Genomic DNA, 24,841 nt, shown 5'->3' on the forward strand with positions numbered 1-24,841 from the left:
TGCTGGTTTCAAAAGCGGCGTTATTCTGAATCGGCGCAAATTGAGGTTTACCTGTACATTGCTAGAACCGATAGATATTAGACGGCCTTCAATCAGATTAATTTTGGATCTAGTAGTGCTGTCAGGGATCTTTGAAGGACTATGGCAAGGTCAGGGGTACACAAAGGTCCTAGTAGTGGTCTGAGAGCTTGAGGAGGACTCAAGGTGCCCTCCTATGTCAATATCCACCCATATACAGTTGTTTGACATTGAAAATCGGATATTTGGTATCTGAGATGAAAATTATTTGAAATGTGTGAAACTTATGCCACTTATGTCTGCACATGTAGGTCCTGATTCTGTGGACGGCGAAATGGAGGTCGAGAGGACTTACAGTTGTGTCGAAGCTACATATTGTGGGACAGCATGGGATTTGGTGACTTGGAAAGAAAGACAAAGTAATAAAAATGAGAATGAGATTGTTTCGAACGCGAACAGCAAGCACCCGGCGCCTCATCTTGTACAACTTCCCAGTCACGAATGCGCATATTGCATTCTTATAGGTATGAAGTTCCTTAAATGCGCCAAATACCGAAGTCACAAACATGCAATGTAACAAAAAACTAGTAAGTATATAAACACAAAGAAATCATTTTAAATATTATTATGATTATTTTTGGCAGAAATGTTATTTTACTTAACAATTGTTTTTACATTGAAGTTTATGCAGTAAAGAATCCTAGTCTAGAAGTGACAACGATTAAAAATAAAGAAATAATAAATGTTAATATATGAGTAAATATTATAAAAGCAGTCAAAATTTCTATTTCCCTGGTGTGGGATTAAATTATCCTGTAAAATACAAGGGACAGATAATACCTGCGTCTATTCGTGAATAAGTTTGTGAAAAAAATACATTCATACTTTTATTGTGAATTTTCATCCCTCATATCTCGCACAGTATTTGACAACATGTGGAGGATGAAAGCAACTAATAAATTAATTTGTATCTCTATCGAGATTACAGATGAATTAAAATTCACAAAGAACGAATTTAGGCAACATATGTACTTTACATTTAGTCTTTCGTTTCGTATCTTCTGTTCTCCGTATAAAATGACACACAGCGATTTAAAACATTTTACATATCTATTCGACGACAAGAAAAGAGAAATTTTCTTACGACAAAACATTTGCAATTTATAGTAAGGGATAGATAATTCAGGATACCCACGTGCATTACAGTCTGCAAGTTAAGCTCGCGCTAACACGCAGTCACGTTTTCAAACAGACTTCTATAATCTTACCATCAGCCTGAGGTGACAGAATTAGGATTGTGACAGAAAATGGAAACACAAATTACCATTTTAAATGTAATGATGTTATTCCATAACAACTGAAGCTCTCCATAATCCGTATTCTCAGTATTTATACCCGCAATCCAAATTCATATTTATCTCGACATTATTACTTTTGACATAGTTAAACACGTTGGAAATAATGTGTCGTTCTTCAAATTGTGGAACCTTGCAAACACGATTTATAAAACCATCATTTTCCACAGTCTACAGAGGAACACATACGTCTTATTACGAAGTGACACGGAAAATGGAAAGTGTTACTGCTTTTGCCTTTTCTTTTAGAGACTGTTGAATTATACTTTACAGCAGCCCAGTAGGATCAAAATTTGAATACACTTTGTTGTTTCGAATTCTCATGCCATCACTGACTCCAACAAACTTGAAAGTATCCAAAGATAGTTTGCTATTTTACAACCATAAAGTATACAACATAATTATGTCTTGGACATGTAGGATTTGAGGTTTTCACGGCGGTGAGTCTGAACATGACCGTCTTCTGGGTTGTTGCGCCGTGCATTCTGGTAGAAGTCCACCGACGTTTCAGAGGTCCTCAGTTCCTCCATCATCAGGGAAATGAGTCATCGTCATCTATCTGATGACGGAGACAACAAGGACACCTGAAACATCGGTAAACATCTACCAGACTGCACGGCACAACAACCAAGAAGACGGCCATCTTCAAACTCACCGCCGTCAAAACCTCAAATCCTACATTTCTGTACTTTACTTTCACGCAATTAATGTCCTTCTCTTCGTCGCGTCTTCGCTGCTAATGAGATACTAATAACGTTAACATGTTCAATATTAGCGTTTTATTATTAATCTTTTGTCTAAATCATTGATCGTATTTTGCTACCTTCAGCATCTTTACGCGTTCTTCGCTCTAGAACGCGAACGAACAAAACCTTATGCGGATGGAGGTTACTGTTGAAACATTATTAATAATTATGTAACATTAATCTCAGATCACATTAATACAAGAACGATCTAAGGAGCAAATCGACCTCGTGGTGTATTAACACACCATTAATCTACGTAACGTGAAAAATACTTCTGAAATATCAGTGTAAACCACAGAGTACAACATTCCAATCTTATAACAATAAAGTTTGTGTGTTGTACCAATACGAAATTTGTCTATAGGTGTCTGTTTCATTTACGAAATGTTTCGTTCTCTGTATTTTTATTCTTTCTATTTTCTTCGACTGACTGCAGATGGCTCCTGTAACTGTTAAATTAGAACGCCTAAGTACAATAAATTGTTGAAATGAACTAAAATATGAGATTGGGTTAGAAACTATTGCAGCAAAGGAACCCTGTTTTATTTAACAAATAAAGCAAGCACAATTTAAAATAAATAACTATATCATTTATACTGTTATTGTTAAAGCAAATATAATACGACGATGGCTGTCATCAGGATTATAGCGCCCTGAAAGTTTACCGACGTTTCAGAGGTGCTTGGTGCCTCTAACATCAGGGCTACCGGCGTGAGAACCTCAAATCCTATAAAATATAATACCTTCATCTAAACGAGTAAATGTAAATTTCTTTCATTCTCAGAGATTCTATAAGGAATAAACGTAAGCACATTGCATCTCAATGCGAGGGATTATCAGTAGAAAACGACTTCCCAGTAAGCGGCAATTTGTAAGCAATGTACATCTCAGTTATTCCAGCGGACATGCTCCACAGAAGATGGTAAGAGCTCGAATATCGTCTGGACGTTCTCTGTGCTACCAAGGGAGCCCACATCGAGGTCTACTAAGGTCAGTAAAAAACTTCCAGAGTTTCACTGTAATCTGCCGCAAACCGCATGTGACTAGCTCAATTTGTTTGCGCCCCACAATTTTTCAAAACCCCGAAGGGACTTTGTGGACACACTGTACTTTACTGTTAACGTCTGATGCACGGTAGTAGTAGTCTGAGACATACAAAACGACTCTATCGTTCCATAATTTTGTTGCGGGATTTGCAGCTACTGTGCTGCTGTGTACCATGAATCACGATGTGATCACTAAAATCTCAGTGTACTGGGTAGGGGGTTCGCGGAATTGTAGCATTGTTACTCTAAGGATTAAGAGACAATGCCGGATTACAATACACGGCGATCGTCGACTGTTTTCACGCCTGCTGTCCTGCTGTTGACCATCCATAACCTCCAAATTTGACACGTTTCGTCAAGCTATAGCAGAAAACAGTTTCGAATTGATAAATGGAGGAGGTTGTGAACTGAATTCAAGCGGCTCATAATACAAACCTACAGATGACTTTTCTTAAAGCGGTGATGAGCACATACCTACTGAAATAAATGTCAGATGGCTTTCTGTAATTATGAAAAGTGGAAACCTTCTGAAGAATTGGCTGTATCCGTCATACTGTGGAATACGCCAGAGGAAAGTCGTCTTTATACTTATCGCCTTGACAATCTAAAATCTAAATAAATTAAACTAACTTTTTCAATGGTAGTTACTGACCAACATTTCAGTATGAAAAAAACCTTGAGCATAACTGATTTTTAAATAAGTCTGAAAATCATCTGGTCCGTTCAAAGTTTAAACTAACAAGCATTCGATGTCAAATACAATTTCATGTAAGATATTACAAATCTTTTAAGCTTACTAACCCAATAATGTTCTTCAACCCGCACAGCAAATTGTCTATTATTTAGTCGCAGTAGTTTAAAATTCGATTTAAGAGCAGAATCAGGGAAATTCTCTTGTTAGTTGTATAGCGGGATCTCTTCATTAAAGATTTCCGCTTCAGAGGTCGCTTGACAAAATAAACTATGACGGCTAAAAGTGGTATGAGTGGATTAAACCTACGGACGAAGAAAAATACTATTGGTACAGTTTCGTGCTAAAGTCAGTGAAGCGATCTTTTATATTTGGCAAATCAGTCGAACAGACTCAATTTATTTAACGAGAAAATCTCTGGGGCATAAACTCACTAACTCATAACATAACAAGCTGCAGGATAGTGATTAGTGTTCGATTCCCGACAGAGTGCTTACTACCTTTTCCTACGTATACAGACAGGTTACGTTGCCCACACAAATCCCGTTCGACTGACCGAGGTGATTAATTCCCCGCGTGTAGCCTAAATCGGTCGGAGCGTAAAGCAGACCATCCATTGGTCTAGAGTGTGTGGATGTTTATCTACATATCACTTATACGCCTTATTCTCTGATATTCAGACACAGGGACAACTTCTCATCAGCGAAGAACAGAGGATAAAAATCGACGAGAGAATGATGAACTGGGATGTAGAAGGAAATGGCCATGACCTAATAAAAAACGTTTATGAATCTAATCTGCTTTACCAACTCGGAGTGTGTTAAATAGTACTTCCGAGCGAAATGATACAGACTTTTGAATTTATAAAACCCTCATTAGTATATTAAACGTCTTTATTCATTAATCATGTCTGTTTGATCAGAAAATGCACAATTTGTCTATTAACTTATTCGATATCGGTCCGTGGGCGAGTGTTGTGTTTGTTCAGCTTCCCGTTACAGATTGTCTCTGTCTGGCGAATTACAGATATTTTGTTTCTCAGTCACAGCTGCGAATTTGTGAGACTCTGGAAAACTCCCTCCGTCTCAAAACATTTTGCCTTCCTGTCTAATTTTAATAATCAGCTTTTCAAAATGTCCATAACACTGCTTATTGTTTTTATGGGCGCGGAACTACCGTTCTTACGTTGGGAAAGAAAAAAGTCATTGCGTTTGAACGCGAATTGCTGAGGAAAATATATCTTTGCAAAATTAAAGGATTTGGCATTGGAGAGTATCAATTATTAAGCAAGATAACTTTTTTCGGGGATGCTACGTTTCAGAGGTAGTTGCTGCGTCCATCATCAGGGCGCCCTGTTGATAGAGGCAGTAAGCACCTCTTATTCATCGGTCAACTTTTTCCAAACAACATCCTAGAAGACATCTTCGTAGTTGCCGCCGTGAGAACATGAAATCTCACCAAGTAATAAGGTTCACCTGGTTTGTACACTTCACCCAGTATTTAATAATGATATGGGCCGTATCAGCCTCTTCGAAAATCTCTATCTACTGATCATTCATGACTTCATTCCGTCATATTAAACTCAAACACTTCAACTATTCAAAAGGAATCGTTACATATCGCAAGAATCAAACCAATCCGTTAGATCCTTAGGTGTCGATAGACTTGGAAAGATGTGCTCTTGACACAATCAATTAATTAATACTCAGGTCCCAGTATGATGGTAATGTCTTTGGACCTGGAATGTGCTTCTGATTGAATCAATCAAGAAATCTGCACGAACCTTGCTGTGAAGTGATGCTGATAAGAGTCTGATCACGAACAGAAGAGAGCGGCCCATAAACTGTAAAATTCTGAGGCTGTACTTCATTATTCATCATTCCAATATCAGGAAATGTAACAACGAAGGATACAAACTCGTTCTTTTCTCCCCTACTACATATTTCAGCACAAAGAAATGGAAACCTTCGTAGGTTTGCGTTTCAATAAAACCAAGTGCCTCCCCACGTAAGGTGAAGCCTCAGAGACGGAAGTGACTACAGCACTGAAGTCAATAAAGCGGATTCCGGTTAAATGGGACACATCGAGACTTGAATACTTTGGCCCAATTAAGCTGCTACCCCAATTATGCGAAGTTACACGTAAACAGTTAAAAAGCTTTGTTCTTTAAGATCTGTCCCAAATAAACGTCTGCTCCGATAAACCGATGGCCCAATTAACCGAAATCTACTGAAATTGTCGGCAACGCTACCTGACGACATAGCTTTCTTCTCAAGTTTCTTTTATTCTAATTGGCCCCTCCTATATCAATGGTTACTTGGCGATCATATCTACATATTTTTTATGGACCGAATCTTTATTCATTCTATTTAAACTTTGACTTCAATTTAGCTAATAACTTGGAGCTCCATTCGTAGTTTGCAGTATCATACTAATCCTTTTGTTATGGGTAATTCCAACATCTGTCCAAAATATCTCAGCGTTTGTAATTTGCTGTTCTCCTATGTAACCCTATAAATAACATTCCTTCACTTAGCAAATACAAGTTAAGGTTAGGTATAAAATTGTATGGCCTTAGAAAGATATTTTTATGATTTCTTCTGTAAATGTGTTCTTATTACTTTACTTACTGGCCTGTATTTTCGTTTTTCTGTGAAACACGGGTAAGAAATTTCATGTATTGAATTGGTACATCTATTTACAGATAGTTAAGGAAGCATATTTTCTTGCTGAAGAAATATTTGTTGACAATTGACCTTTATGTCCCAACATGACTTCTGTACCTACTTGTGTTATATATATTCCGATCCTACTGAAATATTATACAACATGTCTATATTAATTTGCTATTAAGTATAAATATTTCGTTTCGTTAGCTACCTTTACTTTTAAATTTACATGGTCTTCAATAAAAGTAACCATAGCAAAACCTAACAAACATAAACAAAGTACTAACATTTATAACATGAATTCAACGTCCTGTGAAAAAAACTTTATTTTTAGATGGCGAAACTATAAAAATGTTATTTCTTTCGTGTGTAAAAGGAAATTTCGCAGTGTATAAGCCAGCATTTTTATTGTGGCCTACATTAACTTTTAGTAGCACAAAAATCACATCTGCGTGTCTGGTACACAAACTCTGGGCACTAACCACCTTGATTTTGCTGCTTGCAGGGAAGTCTTCTCTCCACTTTACAAGCGGAATGACAAAGCATGTGGATGTGGACAAAACCTGTTTCGATTTTCGTTTGTTTCTGCTAATATTCTGCCCTTGGTCAGCAATTTTTGGGTCACTTTCCTCAAAAAGTTTAGGAAAGGTTCCTACCAAGACGTTCATAGTAAATTATGAAGTAACATAAACGGTCATTCTAACTCAAAAGGACAACTTCTACCATGCCTAAAAACAACCTATGTAGCAGTTCTAGGATCTCTTGCTGCAATCACTGCACTCGTGAATTGACGTCAACATGTCGACCTTTATCCACATCTCTGGGAAAAGTGGTAGGTACGAGACTCTGATGCTATTAAGGCATGCTTACCATACCATATGCATGTATCTCCTGAGATTTCAGGTATTTAAAGAGTGACGTATTTATCCAACACAACAAAATTATTACATTCATGCACAGAATGTAAGTGTTATACTTCACTTACTCCACTTCTTTTATTTCGCTTTTTCTGCCTGTTAGAGGTAATTTTACTGTATTTACAGTCTACATTCTCAAGATCAGATGAAATTTTCCTATAAGATAAGTTTCCGTTTAAGCTAGATTCACTTTCGGGTAGATTTCACTCTATTAAAGACAAGCTGCAAAGGATTAACTTGAATTTGAATTGCCCAATACCTACAATCCGTTATACCACAATATAACTCCAACATCAGCAACAATTTCTCGAATAATTTCATTCTTCAAACAAGATAGGTACAAGTAAGAAAGTTATTTTAATAAAAAATTTGAATCTTCCTTACAAAATGCAAATAAGTAAGCGCATTGATGTACTTACCTCGCTCCAATCGAGGTAATTTCCGTATCCCATGTGGTTACACGTGCAGCGGCATTCTTTAATGTGACGCAGTACAATCTCTTCGTCCCACAACTCACCACTGCTGCTGCTTGCACTGTTGTTACAACTTCCAGTCGTAACAACATGCTGGCGTAAACGACTGCTAGTTTCAACTCCGCTTAATGCAGTCTCGCAAACCTTTGACGAACACTTCCGTTTCTCCGTGACAGCATCATCACTTGTCCGTACGAACTTTTCGTTCAGGAGTAAACCGCCATCATCGTTTTCTTTACTCTTAATTGCACCGTCGCTGCTACAGTGTCGCTTCTGTCGTTTTGTTTCTTTTATGAGGAAACAGCTACGACTTCTGCCACTGCGGTAATTCAATAAACTACTAATCGCATTTCCGTTCGGTCGACTATCGTTGCCTTCGATTGTTGTGGTGAGGATCGTGCGTCTGTTTATTCGACTTCTCTCATTGCACGTGCACACTGGCTCCATTTCACCAATTATGTACTTCAGTTAGCTGAAACAGAAAGATACACTATTCGTATTGGGTATTAGCCATGTAAATGAATAAAGACTAGTTCTTTTATAGTAACCTCGCTTCAAAGCACCCATGTGTCCGTCTGTGCCTTCCCCAACACATGTTCAAATAATTGGCGGATTTTCATTACACTTTGTATGAACCAGACAAGAACTAGCGGCCACTGCATTCCTTAATTTTCTCCCATGTATCATTAGTATGGCTAACAAAGTAATTTCAGAGCTGGGAGTGATATTTAACGGTTTCATATAAAAATGGGATAAAGGAAGATTAAAACGTCATTTCGTTTCATATACACTCTGCATTAACCCTCACCTGACATGTGGTTTAAATTGAAGTTTATGAAATTAGAATAAAAGACTTGTAAAAAGGACACATATTAGTCAGTGCAGATCTGATTAAGGTCCATAAATGGCATTATTAATACTAAACAATGTTTATGTCTTTAACGAAATATGAAATGGGCGTAGTCTTACAGTTGTGGGCAGGGGTAGACTTCAGTTTGGGTGACAAATGTTTTCCAAATATGTCTATCCGCCTTGAAAATAAGCTATTACTAACAGATAATTCAATACAATGTTAATAACACTACTGTTGAAATACGATAGAACATAAATTGTGTAGATTAACATGGACTATAATTTATTTCTATAAAACTTAAAAATTATATGAGACGATTCGTTTCTTTTATAAGATCAGTTTGTCTTGAACTAAATGCAAAATATGTGTTACATTGGGCCATTACAAACCAAAATGAAATTAAGCGGGTAGATTTCAATGTAGACTGTCAATACCAACCTTTAATGAAACTCATGAACTTGTTTAGAAAATAAATATGTGATTGATCTAAAAAAATGACTTTACAATTATGCACTCATTTTATCCACTTTGTGAAACGAATGCATGATACTTATAGAGAAATAGCGAATTAGGGACAAATTCGGAATCAGAAAGAACGTGGAAACTTTGCGATTTATAAATCGTCGTTTTATTTATTGTTAGAACACAGAACGATAACCATATGTCATGAAACGACTGTAAAGTAACTAAAATACGCAGAACTTGTAGTGCTCAAGCTTGGAACAGGTGTCGATAGCCGAAAATCATCCAAATTTTCTCTCTTAAGTTTTTAACAAATGTTCAATCCACCGACCAGTAACACACTGCAATTTTAATGTACGACGCGATAAGCGAACCTGTACTATTTCCCTAGTCAGCGTTTGTAGAAAAACGTAGTCCATTCATAAAATAATCACTATGCCTTTTTCGAATGCATTACAACGCATTACTCACAGTCAAATACTGATCAATACTTCATAATCACTGCAGTTCAAAAGGGCCTTTTAACTAAAACAAGGATCTACAATCGACAGTGTATTGACTTCCTTCCAACATCTAACAGTGTTGCATTGTGTGTATTGGTTTATGCTTAAATTATGCATTCATCAAGAAGATGGCTGTCTTCTGAGCTGTTGCGCCATGTAGTCTATTACAAATTTACCAACGTCAGTGAGCTTCTAACAGAGAAGTTAAACGAGAAACTGAAAGCGTTTAAACTCAAACGATAATCAGACGATATTACGTTAGTGGCAGTAGGAAAATAAATTACAGTTTTTTAATTTGCATATCAGTTTTATTATCGCATAGACATATTTTATAGCATTATCAAATGTGACATTAAAACCTAAAAGAACTAATCCTTCGGAACATACTTGCATCACACCAACACCGAATTATTCTGACACGTGTTAATAACGACTACAGCCGTGTGTGCGCCTGAAAGTATGTTGGTCGATTGACTGATTGATCAGATACATGGACAGGAGAATGGGTGGATGGATGGACTTTTTTTAATTTAAACTATAGTGGCTAATATAGCATAAAACAAAATACAAATATTTTCATGAGTCGTAATTAGATAAAGAACCAGGAGGAGAAGGTCATGGTTTGTTTGAAGGAATTTTCCAGGATGGGATTGGAGAAGACAATAATAAAAATGTATCTCAGTCAGAAGAGTCCACATCACGGCTAAGGCTCAAACCTGGTAGCTACCAAACCCAAGCACAAGGCGTTACGTCTATGGTAATATGTTCGGTCTTAGATTTATTAAAGAGTTCTTCACGTGTGCCTCTTCCTGCAAGATGGGTGCCATCAGATGCCCATCAATCAATGGGAGCTCAACATGACTGACTCAGTTTGTCCTCACCTGATTCTACACTCAATTAGGCATCAAATCTAAATGTGTTCATTTAGAATAGGATGTTTCATTTTACGTACGACTCACTCATCTTTCTTTTTACACAACACATCAGAAATTTTTTTATTTCCCGCAGAAAACTACGTTAAATCTTTCAGTATCGAGGCGTATATTATGTACCTAAATAAAATAAACTAGCAAGAAAGTGGAGAAAGATTTTAGATTTTCACTGCGGTGAGTCGTAAATAAAAATGTTGATCTTTTGGGTTGTGTTGTGCAGCTACACGGCGCAACAACGATCATCATTTAGGCGTGACGAGGGGCTTTATAATTTTCAAAGTAAAGTAAGGCTGTCCCGACACACACCAAAAAGGCGCTGGGGGGAGCACATAAACTCCTACTTGTTTTTGAAAAAGACACTAGATGAGGGAGAGTGGTCAGCGTAACGTACCGTCCGCATTTTATCCCCAATAGGACAGGGCACTAGGTGTGTCCCAGAGCCAGTCCGGATGCAGAGGCTGGGGAAGAATCGTTTGTTGTCGACGGGGATCGAACCCCAGTCGTTCAGTCAGTAGTAAGACACTACACTGACTGAGCAACCCCGGATCTTTCACAGTTTTGACTTTCGTAAAATATTATTAAAGTGATCGAATAAATGAGGAAGAAATTGGCGGGGCACGTGTAGACGAAGGTAGGACAATAATATTAAAATGTATTTTAAAGAAATATGGTAAAAGGATGTGGACTGGACTCAACTAACTCATGATAGATACCAGTGGCTAGCTATTTGAAAACTGTATTGAACCTTCGGATTCCATTAAATTTAGTAAATTTCTTAAGGACTTAAGTATTTCTGAGCGTCACAAGAAGGACTCTGCACCACGCTGTTAGATCGACCCTACGTCACTTCGTCTGAGTGAGTAGGTCTCCTTTAAAGTCGCCTTAGGGTGGAATGCCACTTACTACAAGCCATGCTACGTCACACCACATGGAATTTTTTTGACCGCCTCAAGATGCATTATTTCTTACAATCCAGAATTTCACTTACCTTAATCAACGCTACTTGGGGACATCTGTTAGTCAAGAATTTTGACCCACCTGTCAGGTCATGTGAAATGGACTTCGGTAACTTAGTTAGTAGCCTAATGATTGATTCCTTAACGATGATCCCTCAAATTCAACGTTCTTATCGAATAGCAGGGTGATTTTTTATTGTCGAAGTTAGAAAGCATTTAGATGAAAGCCGTTCTGACCTGTTTTAAGCTTGGCCTTCTCTCCAAGACTTTGCATGAAACAAGTAATGAAAATGAAGAAAAAGCTCATTCATTTAAAATAGTTCGTCTCCATGTCGAGATTTCGACCCGAAACCTCCCGAACATGAAGTGTTGTACATTCAGAAGGTCCCTGCTATGTCTGTGGGCCCAGAGGGCAGATGTCCTTTCCTGGGTTTCTCAGACACCCTCGGTCTCTGAAGACGAGTGCTACCTAACTAAAAAGAGTTTACTATCGCTTCCTTCCATATAATTTCCAATTTATTATTCAGAATCCTACCGTCTCGAGTCGTCAAACCTATGCAGCTGAGAAACGCTGTCATATATGTTACAATACTAATTTATACCACTTAAAAATAGAAAGAAATTCATTTGTCTACTATGTTCGAAAGTGGTTCTTTTGTTGATTAAAAAATATAGCGACAGTTCCCCGTGATTCCCTTCAGTTGCCGTACCGTCGTAATCTTTGTCTAATTGTCACGGAATAACATAATCTTTTACATTCGGAAGTACAAATTGTTCCCACTGCATTAACTACTGTGTATCTTAAATATTTGTATAATTAGTTGTTCATATGTTGTGAAATGTGAAGTTTAATTAAATAGTAACTGTAACAAATAAGAATTTGTTGTATCTGTGCTTAAGAACATACAATGAAAACGTATAGGGGAATTGAAGGTATAGCTCCCCACATTCTTAATCTCGGCACTTAATGGAGTGAGACGCTAGTTTTATGTTTCGACCACTTTACTTTCACACAGAAAGAAGAATCTCCAGTAGTTACTCGTTGTGCGGTCGGTTGGGCACGCGAGAGTAGTGACGAAGGCAAACCATCTCCGGTCGTCCGGCTCGAAGCCAGCCTCTTTACCGACTGAGCTATCTAGATTTGCCAGTAATGAAAGTAAACTGTTAGTAATCAGTTTTATGTAGGATTTGAGGTCTTCACAGCGGTGAGTCTGAAGACGGAGGCAGCATGACCTCTGAAACGTTGGTGGAAATTATCAGACTACAAGGCGCAATAACCCAGGAGTTTTATCGTTGTGAAACACTTGAATTTAATTATACCGTTTTGTACGCGCAGCTACAATTTTCTTTTTAACTAATCTACCGAACTCCGAGTTCTGCGAACATTGTGAGGAGTTTTATAATGAATATGAGTCAATCACAGTACATCAGATTCCTTACATCTTTAACTTTAATTTTTACTACAATAATCAAATTATTGCAGTTAAAAATTACAGTATTGAACATTTAACTTCATGAAAATAACTTCAGAATCTGGCAGTTTTGGTACCAGCAACAGAGCAAGGCACGATCTAAATTTGGTCAGATTACAGTTCTGAATTGAGTTAGGTTCTATAAGCAAGTGTGAATACAGTTTTCACGGTTTATATAGGAAAAAAGTTTCCCCCTCAAGACTGGGAAAGTGTCCGCCGTTGTGAAGAAAGAGTGGTTTAGGACGTTGCACAGAACACTGCTTTCAATGGAGCCCAGAAGAAACACGTCACATTAATCACCGGAGGTTGGGTTGGGGTGGATTTCTTGTGAAAACTTACGGAAATTTACGCAGCGCGTAATATCCTAAACACCGGCAAAAATGGTGCAGCCTTAATGACGGAAATCTACTCTATTTTCTTGATTTTACTGTGACCTACAAACACTGCACTTAACGGATATAAACAATTCATAATCTCAGCAATACAGAGATTTTCTTTGGAAGTTTTTAGCGGCTTAGCTAGTCAGGAAATACGCTTTCATGGAAGTCCACTGTTTTTAATCGTGTTTAGAAACCCCGCCATTGAATTCTATCTCTAATTCATACCTTGTTTATCTAAGATCAGTTTTAATAATATACTCCCGAGCTACTTATTAAACCCACTGCAGCATTTCTTATGTTATGACTCTTACAGAAACTTAACAGGTGGCCCATATAAATAATTTGTTCCTCGTTACTTAGGCGTAATATTCTAATTACCCAGCTGTTTTATGTTTCGGCCCAAGCTAAAATTGCTTCCATCTCCATTACATAGAGCATGTACACAATATATAATATTATATAAGTAATAGATCTGTAATTAGGCTTAATTTTTATTTTCTGTGTCCATGCTTTTTGTTATGAACCACTTTTAAAAAATATTATTTGATTTTTGTTCTAATGTAAAGTTATGGGCTATATTGTGTCCATACAGATAAAATTGGAAATCTGCACAAAATTTTAGTTCAAACAAAATCTTTTAGATACTCATTGACTAGTTACACACACACACACACACACACACACACACTAACTTCACTATTAATTAAATAAACGAATTTCTGACATGGGAAGTTTCTTGTTTAAGTTTCTGATATTTTAGTTATCAACCAGCATGTTGATTATTCGCACTAAGCAACTTTGTAACTGTTCAAAATATACAGGAGAATTACATTAGTGTTATTAATTCTGTTTAGAAAGATTATATAATCTGAAGTAGTGAATAAATTATTACCTCAGCTTCTCATAGCCCTCAATGTGTCTTTACAAATTACCCTTTGCTCAGAAATTTAATTAGTCGTTTGATCGGCTGTTCGGTCTGTTTCATAACTGATAGGTATGTTGCTTTGCTAATCAGATGGACGGGTGTTTTGTCGGTCGCTTTCACGGATCGTCAGTTTGTCAGATGTTATCTGATCTGTTTCAAGTTTGGCCAGTAGGTCAGATGTTTGGTTCTTCGGTTTCAAGACTGATTAGATGATCAACTAGATCTGAGAATCTGTTTTTGTAATTCTCTCTCCCGTACGCGCCAAGAAAAAGGGGAGTGTGACAGTCATTTGTCACAAAACAAGAGAGAGAGGGACATGTTTTTTTATTTGTAGATTCCGGACGTAAATATCAAACTGCAGATTTATTTTCCACGCACGAGGGTAATTATTAACGTGGTCAAATATATTTTTCATTTTAAAAACACAGTGTAGCAAATATGAAATAAAATTAGGCCAAAGCATAATTTCCTATTAACACCGCGTGCCTACTGCATTCCGTGGCTTGTACTTCTGGTCGGACACTTTGCTGTGTGATTTTCTAAACTTTCATTTCAATAAAACTGTAATAATGAAGTGACAAAGAGTAAGATGCTTTAGTTTACAATTACATTTGTAAAGAATTACGATAAAACTAAAATATATCTTGTTTCTAATGCCTACTTCATGGATAAACATATTTCGTTTAAAAATTAGTTCACAAATAGCGTATTTATTTTATTCTAGTATTTTATTGATTCTGTATATTCCAGTTGACGTTTACCGTGAGCCACTTTAAGCTTCTTAATAAGAACTCTTCCATGAAGTTAGGTCATTGATTGAATTATCATAAAGCCTCTATATGTAAATAATCATATTTGAAAGTGGTTCGGGACCCTAAACGTTTGACAGCTTGTACTACACATAGGTGCAAATATTTGCACCTGAGTCGCGACCTTCATTGAGTTACTGCTCAATTGTAATGCAACGTTTCTCGGCACCTCGAAGATAAATGCGTTAGTAATAATCTTGGAATTTCATCAGGAGAGGGAAAGCAGTGAAATATGTAGCCTGAATTATAACATGGAGTGAGTTTCAAGACAGCAGGTAAACTTCATTATCATTTCAGAATGTTTACAGTTATGCTCGTGTGTTTACCAGGTTCTGCACTCAGTCAAGCCTTGAGGCTGTAATGAGACACTAAGGAGGATAGGGCTAATAAGCTGGAGCCCTACTCCTTGAAATTGGAAATGGAAGAAATATTAAAGACGTCTTCGTCTTTCAAACATGGTTTTAAAATATATTTATTTAAAATAGATGTATTTCAAACGAACGTTGTGCAGATATTTGAAAAAATACATAATTCGTTCAGAATATGCTTTTTCCATAAGTATTACGGTTTTTGTGACAGTTAAAAATATTTTATGTCGTCTATTCTTTTATTTTGTCCACTGATCTACCTAGTCTGTTTTACGCTATTTATAACAGAGCATTAAAAGTTACCACTGCCGAGCTGAAAATGTTGATACAATAAAAGAGCCAGCGTTAAGTGCCACAATTTTTACACCATGCTTATAGTTCCTAACTTGTTATAGTATCCTCCTACCTAAACGTGGGTCTCCCAAATGAAACTTTCCTTCGGCTTATTCTACTCTAATTTTGCTCACAAATTTCTCTTCTAGTCCATGTGTGCTACATGAACTTCTCATCGGATACTAATAATAATGTTTGTTCTGTTCAAAAAATATAATCAGGACAGATAAGTCAAGAATATTTTAACTTCTTTACAAGTAAGACGAAAAATGCTAACGGATTTTAATCCCAAATCCTCAAAGGAAGATACTACCTTTCAGATCTGGGATGAGATGGGAGAATACTATAAATGTAATATCGTTGGAGAAGGTGAGAGTGAAGATGTAGATTGGATTTGACTGTCTCAGATAGAGCCTAGCATTTGTCTTGCACATGAACACTGCAACGTACCTTTATATTCCATAAAACGGGTACTTCCTGACCAGTTGAGTAATGACCAAATTAAAAAAAGAATCTTCAAATATAGAGTTAGGTAGTTACTAATTTAATTGGTTACTTAGTTAACAGTTGGCTGCTTATTCAGTTATTGTGTTGAATACTTCGCTAGCTAAATAGTTTGTAAATTGATTATGTTCTGGATTTTGTTGCCGTATAGACACGTCCTTAGATGCCAGCATTTCGGAGACCAATTGTCTCCCGCTTGAGCCCTGAGAACGGAGAAAGTACGTTTCTCCGAAAAGTTAACATCAACCGACCAAAGTATAGTCCGCGACTGTAATCTTGAGACTTGCAAGGAATGCAGGAGATCCGTAGCGTTAAAGGCAGACGCTATCTTTCCTCCTTCACCCCGCTTCCTCACCCCGCAAGTCTCAAGATTACAGTCGTGGACTGTATATGGCGCCAAATCCAGAAGAACATCATCTTTATCACCACTGTGGAAAACGGAAACCTCACACAGTTACAGAATTATTATTGTAATTTTTTGTAATCGATACTTATAATATCGACAATCGATAAGCGCTGATACTGATTATTAAGTAGGTGATGCATATAGGCTTTGAGGAGTTAAGAAAGAAAATTGTACACAGCTACAAAACAAAATGTTGTTTAGTTGACTAATGCAGTTCTCTACTTCACAAACTGAAATTGTTTAATCACATATAATGTAACAAAAAGCAAAATTAGTGTCAGATACAAAAGGAAAGCGGAAAACAAAATTGATGAAGAAAAAACTAAATTAAATACTGTATGTTGATTCTAATGTTATTTAGAGACGCTGTTTAAACTTTACACGTAACGAAGCGAAGAATCGGATTGGGGTGTAAAAGCGGTTAATAAATAGGTAATAAATCGGAAAAAGGAGAATGGTAAGTCTCAAAATACGTGCGGAGAAGTCTGTATAGATCTATCTTAACGTACGTTCCCGGAACTAACATTTAGGGACTTGGTAACCGAGTACAAGGTAGTTTGTCTTCTAGTCTGCGCCTTAAACATGGACATTCCGATTACAAAGTCGAGGTGAAGCAGACAGCGCTTGTAGTACTGTTCGTAACCACACCACTGAGTTTTGTATAAGCTATTAGCAATTCGTTATACATTTACGACATTTGATTAAACTGGCGCAGGAAGGGTCCAGAAGCGAGCCCTTGCAAGCACGATAATGAACCTTTGTGTTGGCAGGAAGTTTATTGATCAGCTGAGTGACTATCAACTTCTCAATATAAACTCTGTTCCATGAAGTTAGGTATTATGAAAGGATATTCTGAAATAAGTGGGAGATAGTCGAATATTTCACCTCTAAGAGGAATTGGTTTTAATGCACATTTCTTATGCGATGTCTCATTAAGGAACATAGTAACGATTTACATTATTTTGTCCTGCGAGACTCACAATTTATTCTTAATTGTTGCAGGTAGTGAAAGGACACGGAAGAATTGATCGCCTTTATTTCCCTAGGGTCGACCCTTAATGGCACTCACAATTCAATCTATGGTTCCGTGATAAATTGGCCAGTATGTTTTATCATATAAATTTAAAAAACACAATTTTAAAGCTGATTTTTTTACAAAATAAAATATTAACGTGAAACTCGGTATGGACAGAGACCACACTATATTAATACCGTATCGTTATTAGATTTTTGGGCGTGCAAGTTGAGGTGAACTTAAAGCGAAAAATGGCAACATTGAGAAAGTATGGATTACTAAAGTGTACCTCAATTTCAAGCACATATTAGAGTAGGCTTATCCGTAATTTCAAAATGCTCTCCTTGAAATTTTGTATTTCATTGGTATTGATGTTTTCTTTCATTTCATGTACAAATTTATTGTATCAAAACTAATTACACTGCACACATCAAAATTGTATTTTCTTGTATTTCTTGCAACCAAAAATATTTTATTTAACATACAGGTTTTGATAAGATCAGCATTTTTATTTTTGTATTAGTTGTTTTAGAAGAGCCGTCTCCATTTAAAATATTAAAATTTAGATATTTTGTTTTGCGTATACTATGAGTAATATTAAACTGACAATAAAAATTACATTTTTGACATCAAATTGTAATGTTCACCGAAAATACCAAATTTGATCGAAATCCAACGTAGTTTCGTACATGAAACTGGAGTACAATTGTTTTAACACGTTCTCGTCATTTTACGTTTATTTATAAATTTTCTACAACAAACTCTAAAAGATACTTTCAGGTTCCAGGGGCCGGCTCTCGATGAAAAGCTCGTGTTCTCTCTCTCTTTCTCTCCCTTTCTCTTTCACTCACACATACACAGAGCAGTCACAAAATCAAAGTAAATTAATTACTACAATAAAGGCTAAGTATAAAAATGAGCAACAAGGACTGGACTTTCCGCCGAAATTAAGTGAAGAGTAAATGCTAACTATTATTTAATAACCAGTGTAATTAATGCTACTACAGAGTACTAATGAAAAGTCGATCAAACAATTGAGAACCGTAATCACCAGTCGTCATAACAATTCTCGTTTTGTGGGTAAATTTAAGGATGAGGAACCATTTTAACAAAAGGGGATAATTTATTTTAAGAATTTTGTAATATTTTAAATTTCTAACCTTATACGTGTGTTAAAGGTCTGGCTGGAGTAACATACTGTGAAAGAGTATCTTAAATACCATATGACGACTTAATATTTTCCATATCTTTTAATTACCTCGGTTTTCACAACAAATATTCTGAAATTTATATGCGAAATTATTGAACACCATTATTGCTTGTGCGCAAATTATTATTAGAAGATGTATATCTTCTGGGTTGTTGTGCGGTATAGTCTGGTGGAAGTTTACCGTTTCAGATATCCTTGCTGCCTCCATCATCAGGGCGACATCGCCCTGATGATGGAGGCAGAAGACAGCCATCTTCAAACTCACCACCATGAAAACATCAAATCCTATTATTATCATTATCATCATCATCTTACTTTTATCTTCTTTTCAAACTTTGCCGAAACTACTGTTCTTTTTTCTTACGATTTGTAACGCCATAATCCACACTGTGTGCTGAAGGCAGTAACAACGAATATTAATGTTATAAAGCCGCGACTGAGTATGTGATTTATACGTATACTTAAATAAACTTTCAGGGAGATGGAAATCTTTCGAATTAATCTGACACGTCTTGGACATTGATCAGATTAGATCACATTATTTTACAATAATTTTAATTTTAGTCAGTGATGTAACATTGTTTTCTGGACTGCATGAGTTATAATGCGTAGAATAGAAGGATTAGTGGGACTTATAAATCTGAAAAAATATATGAGTGAGCTGACGCGGCATATTTTAAGAAACTACTCAACAATCTGCGTAGAGGAACGTAAGGTTAGCCGTTTGCTGACACGGTCTAAATACGGATATAAATTACAAAACATGAAACTTTACATATTAAATTCCAAAAGAATACAAACGCACTTTCAAAACTTGGCCAACAAGAAACGCTTAAAACGCTTTCACCTCTTATTACGGCATTAATGTAGAATATTGATGAAAAAGAGAACTGATTAAATGTTTAATATAAACAAATTTGTATTAAATTACTTATAAAAAATTATAGTCAACAATTTGAGTCGTCGCCGACGACAGAGAAATGATGAAAGATCTTCACATTTTAGACGATAATATATTATATATTATAAAAATGAAATTTCGAATAGTTCTAAAACATAAGCATGTTTATATTTAATTCTTAAAAATATAACACACACAGTTCAGAATCTTCATTTAATAGGGGTTACTATCAAAATTTATCACATTTTTCCACGGTAATCGAAATACAAATTATCGATATTTAAAAGAAAGTTTCTGTTATTTCTAAAACAAACACCAATTCTACTGAATTGTTAAATAATTAATCATAACCTACACAGTCCCGGTCGGTTCTTCAAGAAGCGACAGAAGTTTCAGCACATTCTGCGAACACGCCTTATGGTCGGGTATGAATAGCGCTGCGCCTAGCTGCACTGCCACCCACGACACACACTATCGGTCGACTGTCTTCTCCAAAGCCACGAGAACGAGAAGATGAAATCTGCGCTGCTCATGCGCGGGATAGGATTGTGAACCTGACAGCGATCTAAGCTGATGAAATCTTTTGTAGAGATCACCTAAATAGTTCAATAGTCATGTTGTGGGTGTAAAAAGTAAAGTAAAGTTTGTCCCACTATACGCCATGTAGGCGTTTGGGGTGAGTGGAGGTATAGCTCCTCTCTTCCTTGACCCCGGCACTAGATGGGGGTGAGTGGTCAGCATCACGCCCCGGCCGGCTTTACCCCCGGGAAAGGACCCCGGTACCCATTGGACAGGAGGCTGGGTGGGCCCCAGAGCCGGTCTGGACGCAGAGGCTAGAGGAAAAATCCTCTGCCCCCGTCGGGGATCGAACCCCGGCCGTCCAGCCCGTAGCTAGTCACTATACTGACTGAGCTATCCCGGCTCATCATGTTGTGGGTGTATCTATGTATTATTAAGTGACCGTCTGCACATAACAAATGAACTGATTCGCTCATTTACTAATTTATTTGATAAACACTTTGCTAGGAAACATGTTTTGGGCTTAATTAGTCTATCTTCAAGCCTTTGGCTGTCCCGGCAAACCACTCTACGAAAGAGAATGTTTGTCTTCTGGGATGTTACGCCTTGTAGTCTGGTAGAAGTTTACTGACGTTTTAGAGGTGGTTATTACGATGATCGCCCTGAAGATGCAGGCAGCATGGACGTCTGAAATTTAGATAATTTTCTACCAGACTACAAGGTGCAACAATTCGGTAATCAGAAATCTTAATTTGGGGTTATTAAATTCTTGGACTTTCTCCATCATATTCAAAAAACACAACGTTTTGGAAACTGAATCTATTTCTTTCCTCAAATAAAAACGACAGGGGCACATACTTAGCTGGGACCGTTAAAAGAGCTACCAGTCGACAGACAAAGTCCAAGAAATTACTGATCCCGAGTGTAACACAACCTTCGTCACAGCCCTCTAAAATTGTCATAGAAATCTTCATATTTGCGGCCGTGAGACACCGAATTCTGACCCTACTAAAGATAAACGGCAAATCACTTAAAGTGGAATTTTATATGAGATACGAGGTGCGATCGGAAAGTTTCTAGACTGCGCGTATAAAAACCCGTACACTTATCTCAGGTATTAAATTCATCCATCACCCTCGAAGTAGTTCCCCTGGGAGTGAACACAACGATCCCAGCGCCGCTGCCAAGCCTGGAAGCATCCCTGGAAATCTTTCTTTGTCAGCCTGTCAAGCACCATCTGCGATTCTGCCTGAATCTCTTCTATCGTCTCAAATCTCCTTCCCTTTAGCTGAATTGTCATCTTTGGGAAGAGGAAGAAGTCACACGGAGCTAAGGAGGGTGCGGGATGACGGCCATGGTGTTTGAGGCCAAAAACTGCCGAACTTTGAGGGCGGTATGCGCTGGCGCGTTGTCATGATGCGTCGCATGTGGAGTTCTTCCTTTAGAATCAGCTGACAGGTCCCATAGCCTATCCCAATAATGTCGCACAAGTCGTTGATGGTACGACGTCGATCTTCGTGAATGGCCTGCCGAATCTTCGTAACATTTTCGGGCGTTGTGCTCGAAGATGGTCGTCCAGAACGCTCGTCATCATCGACAGAGGTTCGGCCATTTTTAAAACGTGAATGCCACACAAAAGTTTGTGCACGACCCATTGCGGACTCCCCAAATGCTTGCTTTAGCATTTCATAGGTTTCCGTAGCCGTTTTGGCGAGTCTTTGGCAAAATCTGATGCACACGCCATTCCGAAATCGCAGGAGGGTCGGTGTAATGCACTACCAAAACGCCCGTAACTAAGAAACAAATGCTAATTCGATGATGCCGGCTGGCACACTGATTCACTATGAATGTAGGCCGCACCCCCTAAAGGCAGAAGCTCGTACTACATCCGGTTCGCCCGCTATTTACACAGTCTTGAAACTTTCCGATCGCACCTCGAATGTTTCAAACTTCACTCGCTGTCCTTACAGAAAGTCAGTTCTGCAGTACGAGCCGTTAGTTAAGTAATGTCTAGTTAAAGATCGTACACTTTATTACTCTAAAATGTGGTTCTCAATCGGTGTGCCGCAAGCTCTAAATAGAAAAATATTTATTAAAATTAAATTTCTACATGAAAAATCAAACAGTTGTTAATACCACATTATTATCCATAACTAGATATATATTTTAGTAATTAGTTAAAGCGTGACAATAAACACATCTTCTACTATAAAAATTTCTGATTAGTCTTCGTCGTAGCCAATAACGTTTCACCACCAAGCCAGTCGCATTATCACTGCTCTACAAGCAGCACGTCCCATTATTAAAAATTGACTGAGAGTTGGATTAAATCATCAGAACAGTGAAAAAAGAAGTTATCAACTATTTGAAGTACCAAATCCAACAACTGCAACAAGGTAAAGTGATACTAATAATACTACTCATATATACTCGATATATTACAATTACGAAAACTATTATGATCGATTTTAAGACGAAGATTTGCAAGGGTGGGGCTGGACGTAGAAAGTTGACTGACCAAGAACAGTTGGCATCTAAACAGCGATATAGAGCATTGATAATGTGACTGGCTTGGTGGTGAAACGTTATTTATTTACTCGGCATTGTTGTTTTCCACAACAATGCCAAGTGAACAAATATCTATTGACATTGTTGATGACGTCATTTCTTGTCTACGACGACGACTAATCAGAATTTTTTATAATATATAAGAAGATAGGTCTGATGTAGTAGTTTTTTACGTCGCTGTTTAGATGCCAACTGTTCTTGGTCAGTCAACTTTCTACGTCCAGCCCCACCTTTGCAAATCTTCGTCTTAAAATCGATCATAATAGTTTTCGTAATTGTAATATATCGAGTATATATGAGTATTATTATTAGTATCACTTTACCTTGTTGCAGTTGTTGGATCTGGTACTGCAAATAGTTGATAACTTTTTTTTTTCACTGTTCTGATGATTTAGGCCAACTCTCAGTCATTTTTTAATAATGGGACGTGCTGCTTGTAGAGCAGTGATAATGCGACTGGCTTGGTGGTGAAACGTTATTTATTTACTCGGCATTGTTGTGTTCCACAACAATGCCGAGTAAACAAATATCTGTTGACATTGTTGATAACGTCATTTCTTGGCTACGACGACGACTAATAAGGTAATATTGTTGATGACGTCATTCCTTGTCTACGACGACGACTAATCAGAAATATTTATAGTAGAAGATAGTTTCCTGTTATAATATTAGTGTGCCGTAAAAAAAATTATATCTCTCGTGTATCGCGATCACCCACCAAAAGATCAAGAATCACTGCTCTAAAAATGAACTGTTATTTGATTTAGTGCGAGAAATTATTTGAAGTGATGTTTTTGTTTAGCGAAAGTGAAAATACGAAAGCGAAAGCGAACGTGCATTGATATCCTCCACGGGTCAAAGTTTTGTTGAGGCTAAATTTTAGATGTCTAGAATCTGCTCTTATATAATCGCTTTTTGGCGCTAGTAATGTAGCTGTGGTGGACATCCTGATGTCTTTAAGCATCAGATACATTTTCGCAAGCATATTCGTAGATTGTGCATCCATGTTTTGAGGAGTTGTTCAGTAGCTGTCTACAGTTGGTGTGTTTTTGTTTTGTGCAGATCGTGCTGTTGGAGACTTGTCAATTGAATGCTATGCTATGAACTTGGTAATTGATGCTGTAGTTTTTCGTACGCTGAGCTACTTTAGCCCAGCGTGGTTTGCGAGGATGGCCACAGGACCGAAGGTGGACTAATTAACAACTCGTTTCCTAGTAAAGTGCACAAGAAGACATGTGATGAAAACACATGAAAAGAATACGTACAAAATAATGACAAATGAAGAATACGTACAAAATAATGACAAATGAAGAATACGTACAGAATTTTAGTCGGAAATCTTGAAGGGATGAGAACATTGGTAGATATTTTCTTAGATGGGAAGATAATAATAAAATGAGACTCAAGGAAATTGGGTGTGAGCATGGCTTGATTCAAAGGAATCTGATTAGTGTATAAAGGCCAAATTTTGTGAATATGTTAATTAACCTTTTGGGATCCATGAAAGAGAGGGAGAAGTACTCAGCATTTATCGGAATCTCAAGAAGAATTCGAATCCATTTAGTTAATTAAATCATCTTTACAGCTACAGATAAGCTCGGGAAATTCTATGAGCTCATTCCTTTCAGGTACATCGACTTTCATGAAGCCTTGTTTAGTACTTGTTACATACACGCTGACTGAAGTAACGGAATGTCATATACCAAGAAATCCTTATATAAGTTGGAGACAGCTCTTATGACGTACAGACAGTCATTGACCTAAGAACCCTTCCCTGGACACAATGGCCTCGTATTGTTCCCTAACTCAG

The 24,841-nt window shown here is 37.3% G+C and overlaps 1 protein-coding gene across 1 annotated transcript in view; it reads right to left on the reverse strand.

The window, feature by feature from the left end:
* The window catches only part of LOC110832377 (dipeptidase 1), a 221,210-nt gene extending 199,113 nt beyond the window's left edge, over positions 1–22,097 (reverse strand). Inside the window, exons 1-2 of the mRNA XM_087343558.1 lie at positions 20,300–22,097; positions 7,862–8,387 (exon numbers count right to left, since the gene is read on the reverse strand). Of these exons, the coding sequence (XP_087199684.1) occupies positions 7,862–8,362 (501 nt within the window). The 5' untranslated portion in view covers positions 8,363–8,387; positions 20,300–22,097. The remainder of the gene's footprint in view (positions 1–7,861; positions 8,388–20,299) is intronic.
* Between the last annotated feature and the right edge of the window lie 2,744 nt (positions 22,098–24,841).

Source organism: Zootermopsis nevadensis, unplaced genomic scaffold (genome assembly GCF_977971745.1).
Source record: "Zootermopsis nevadensis isolate Lab colony 2312 unplaced genomic scaffold, Znev_1.0 Znev_ptg000006l, whole genome shotgun sequence".
NCBI lineage: Eukaryota > Metazoa > Arthropoda > Insecta > Blattodea > Termopsidae > Zootermopsis > Zootermopsis nevadensis.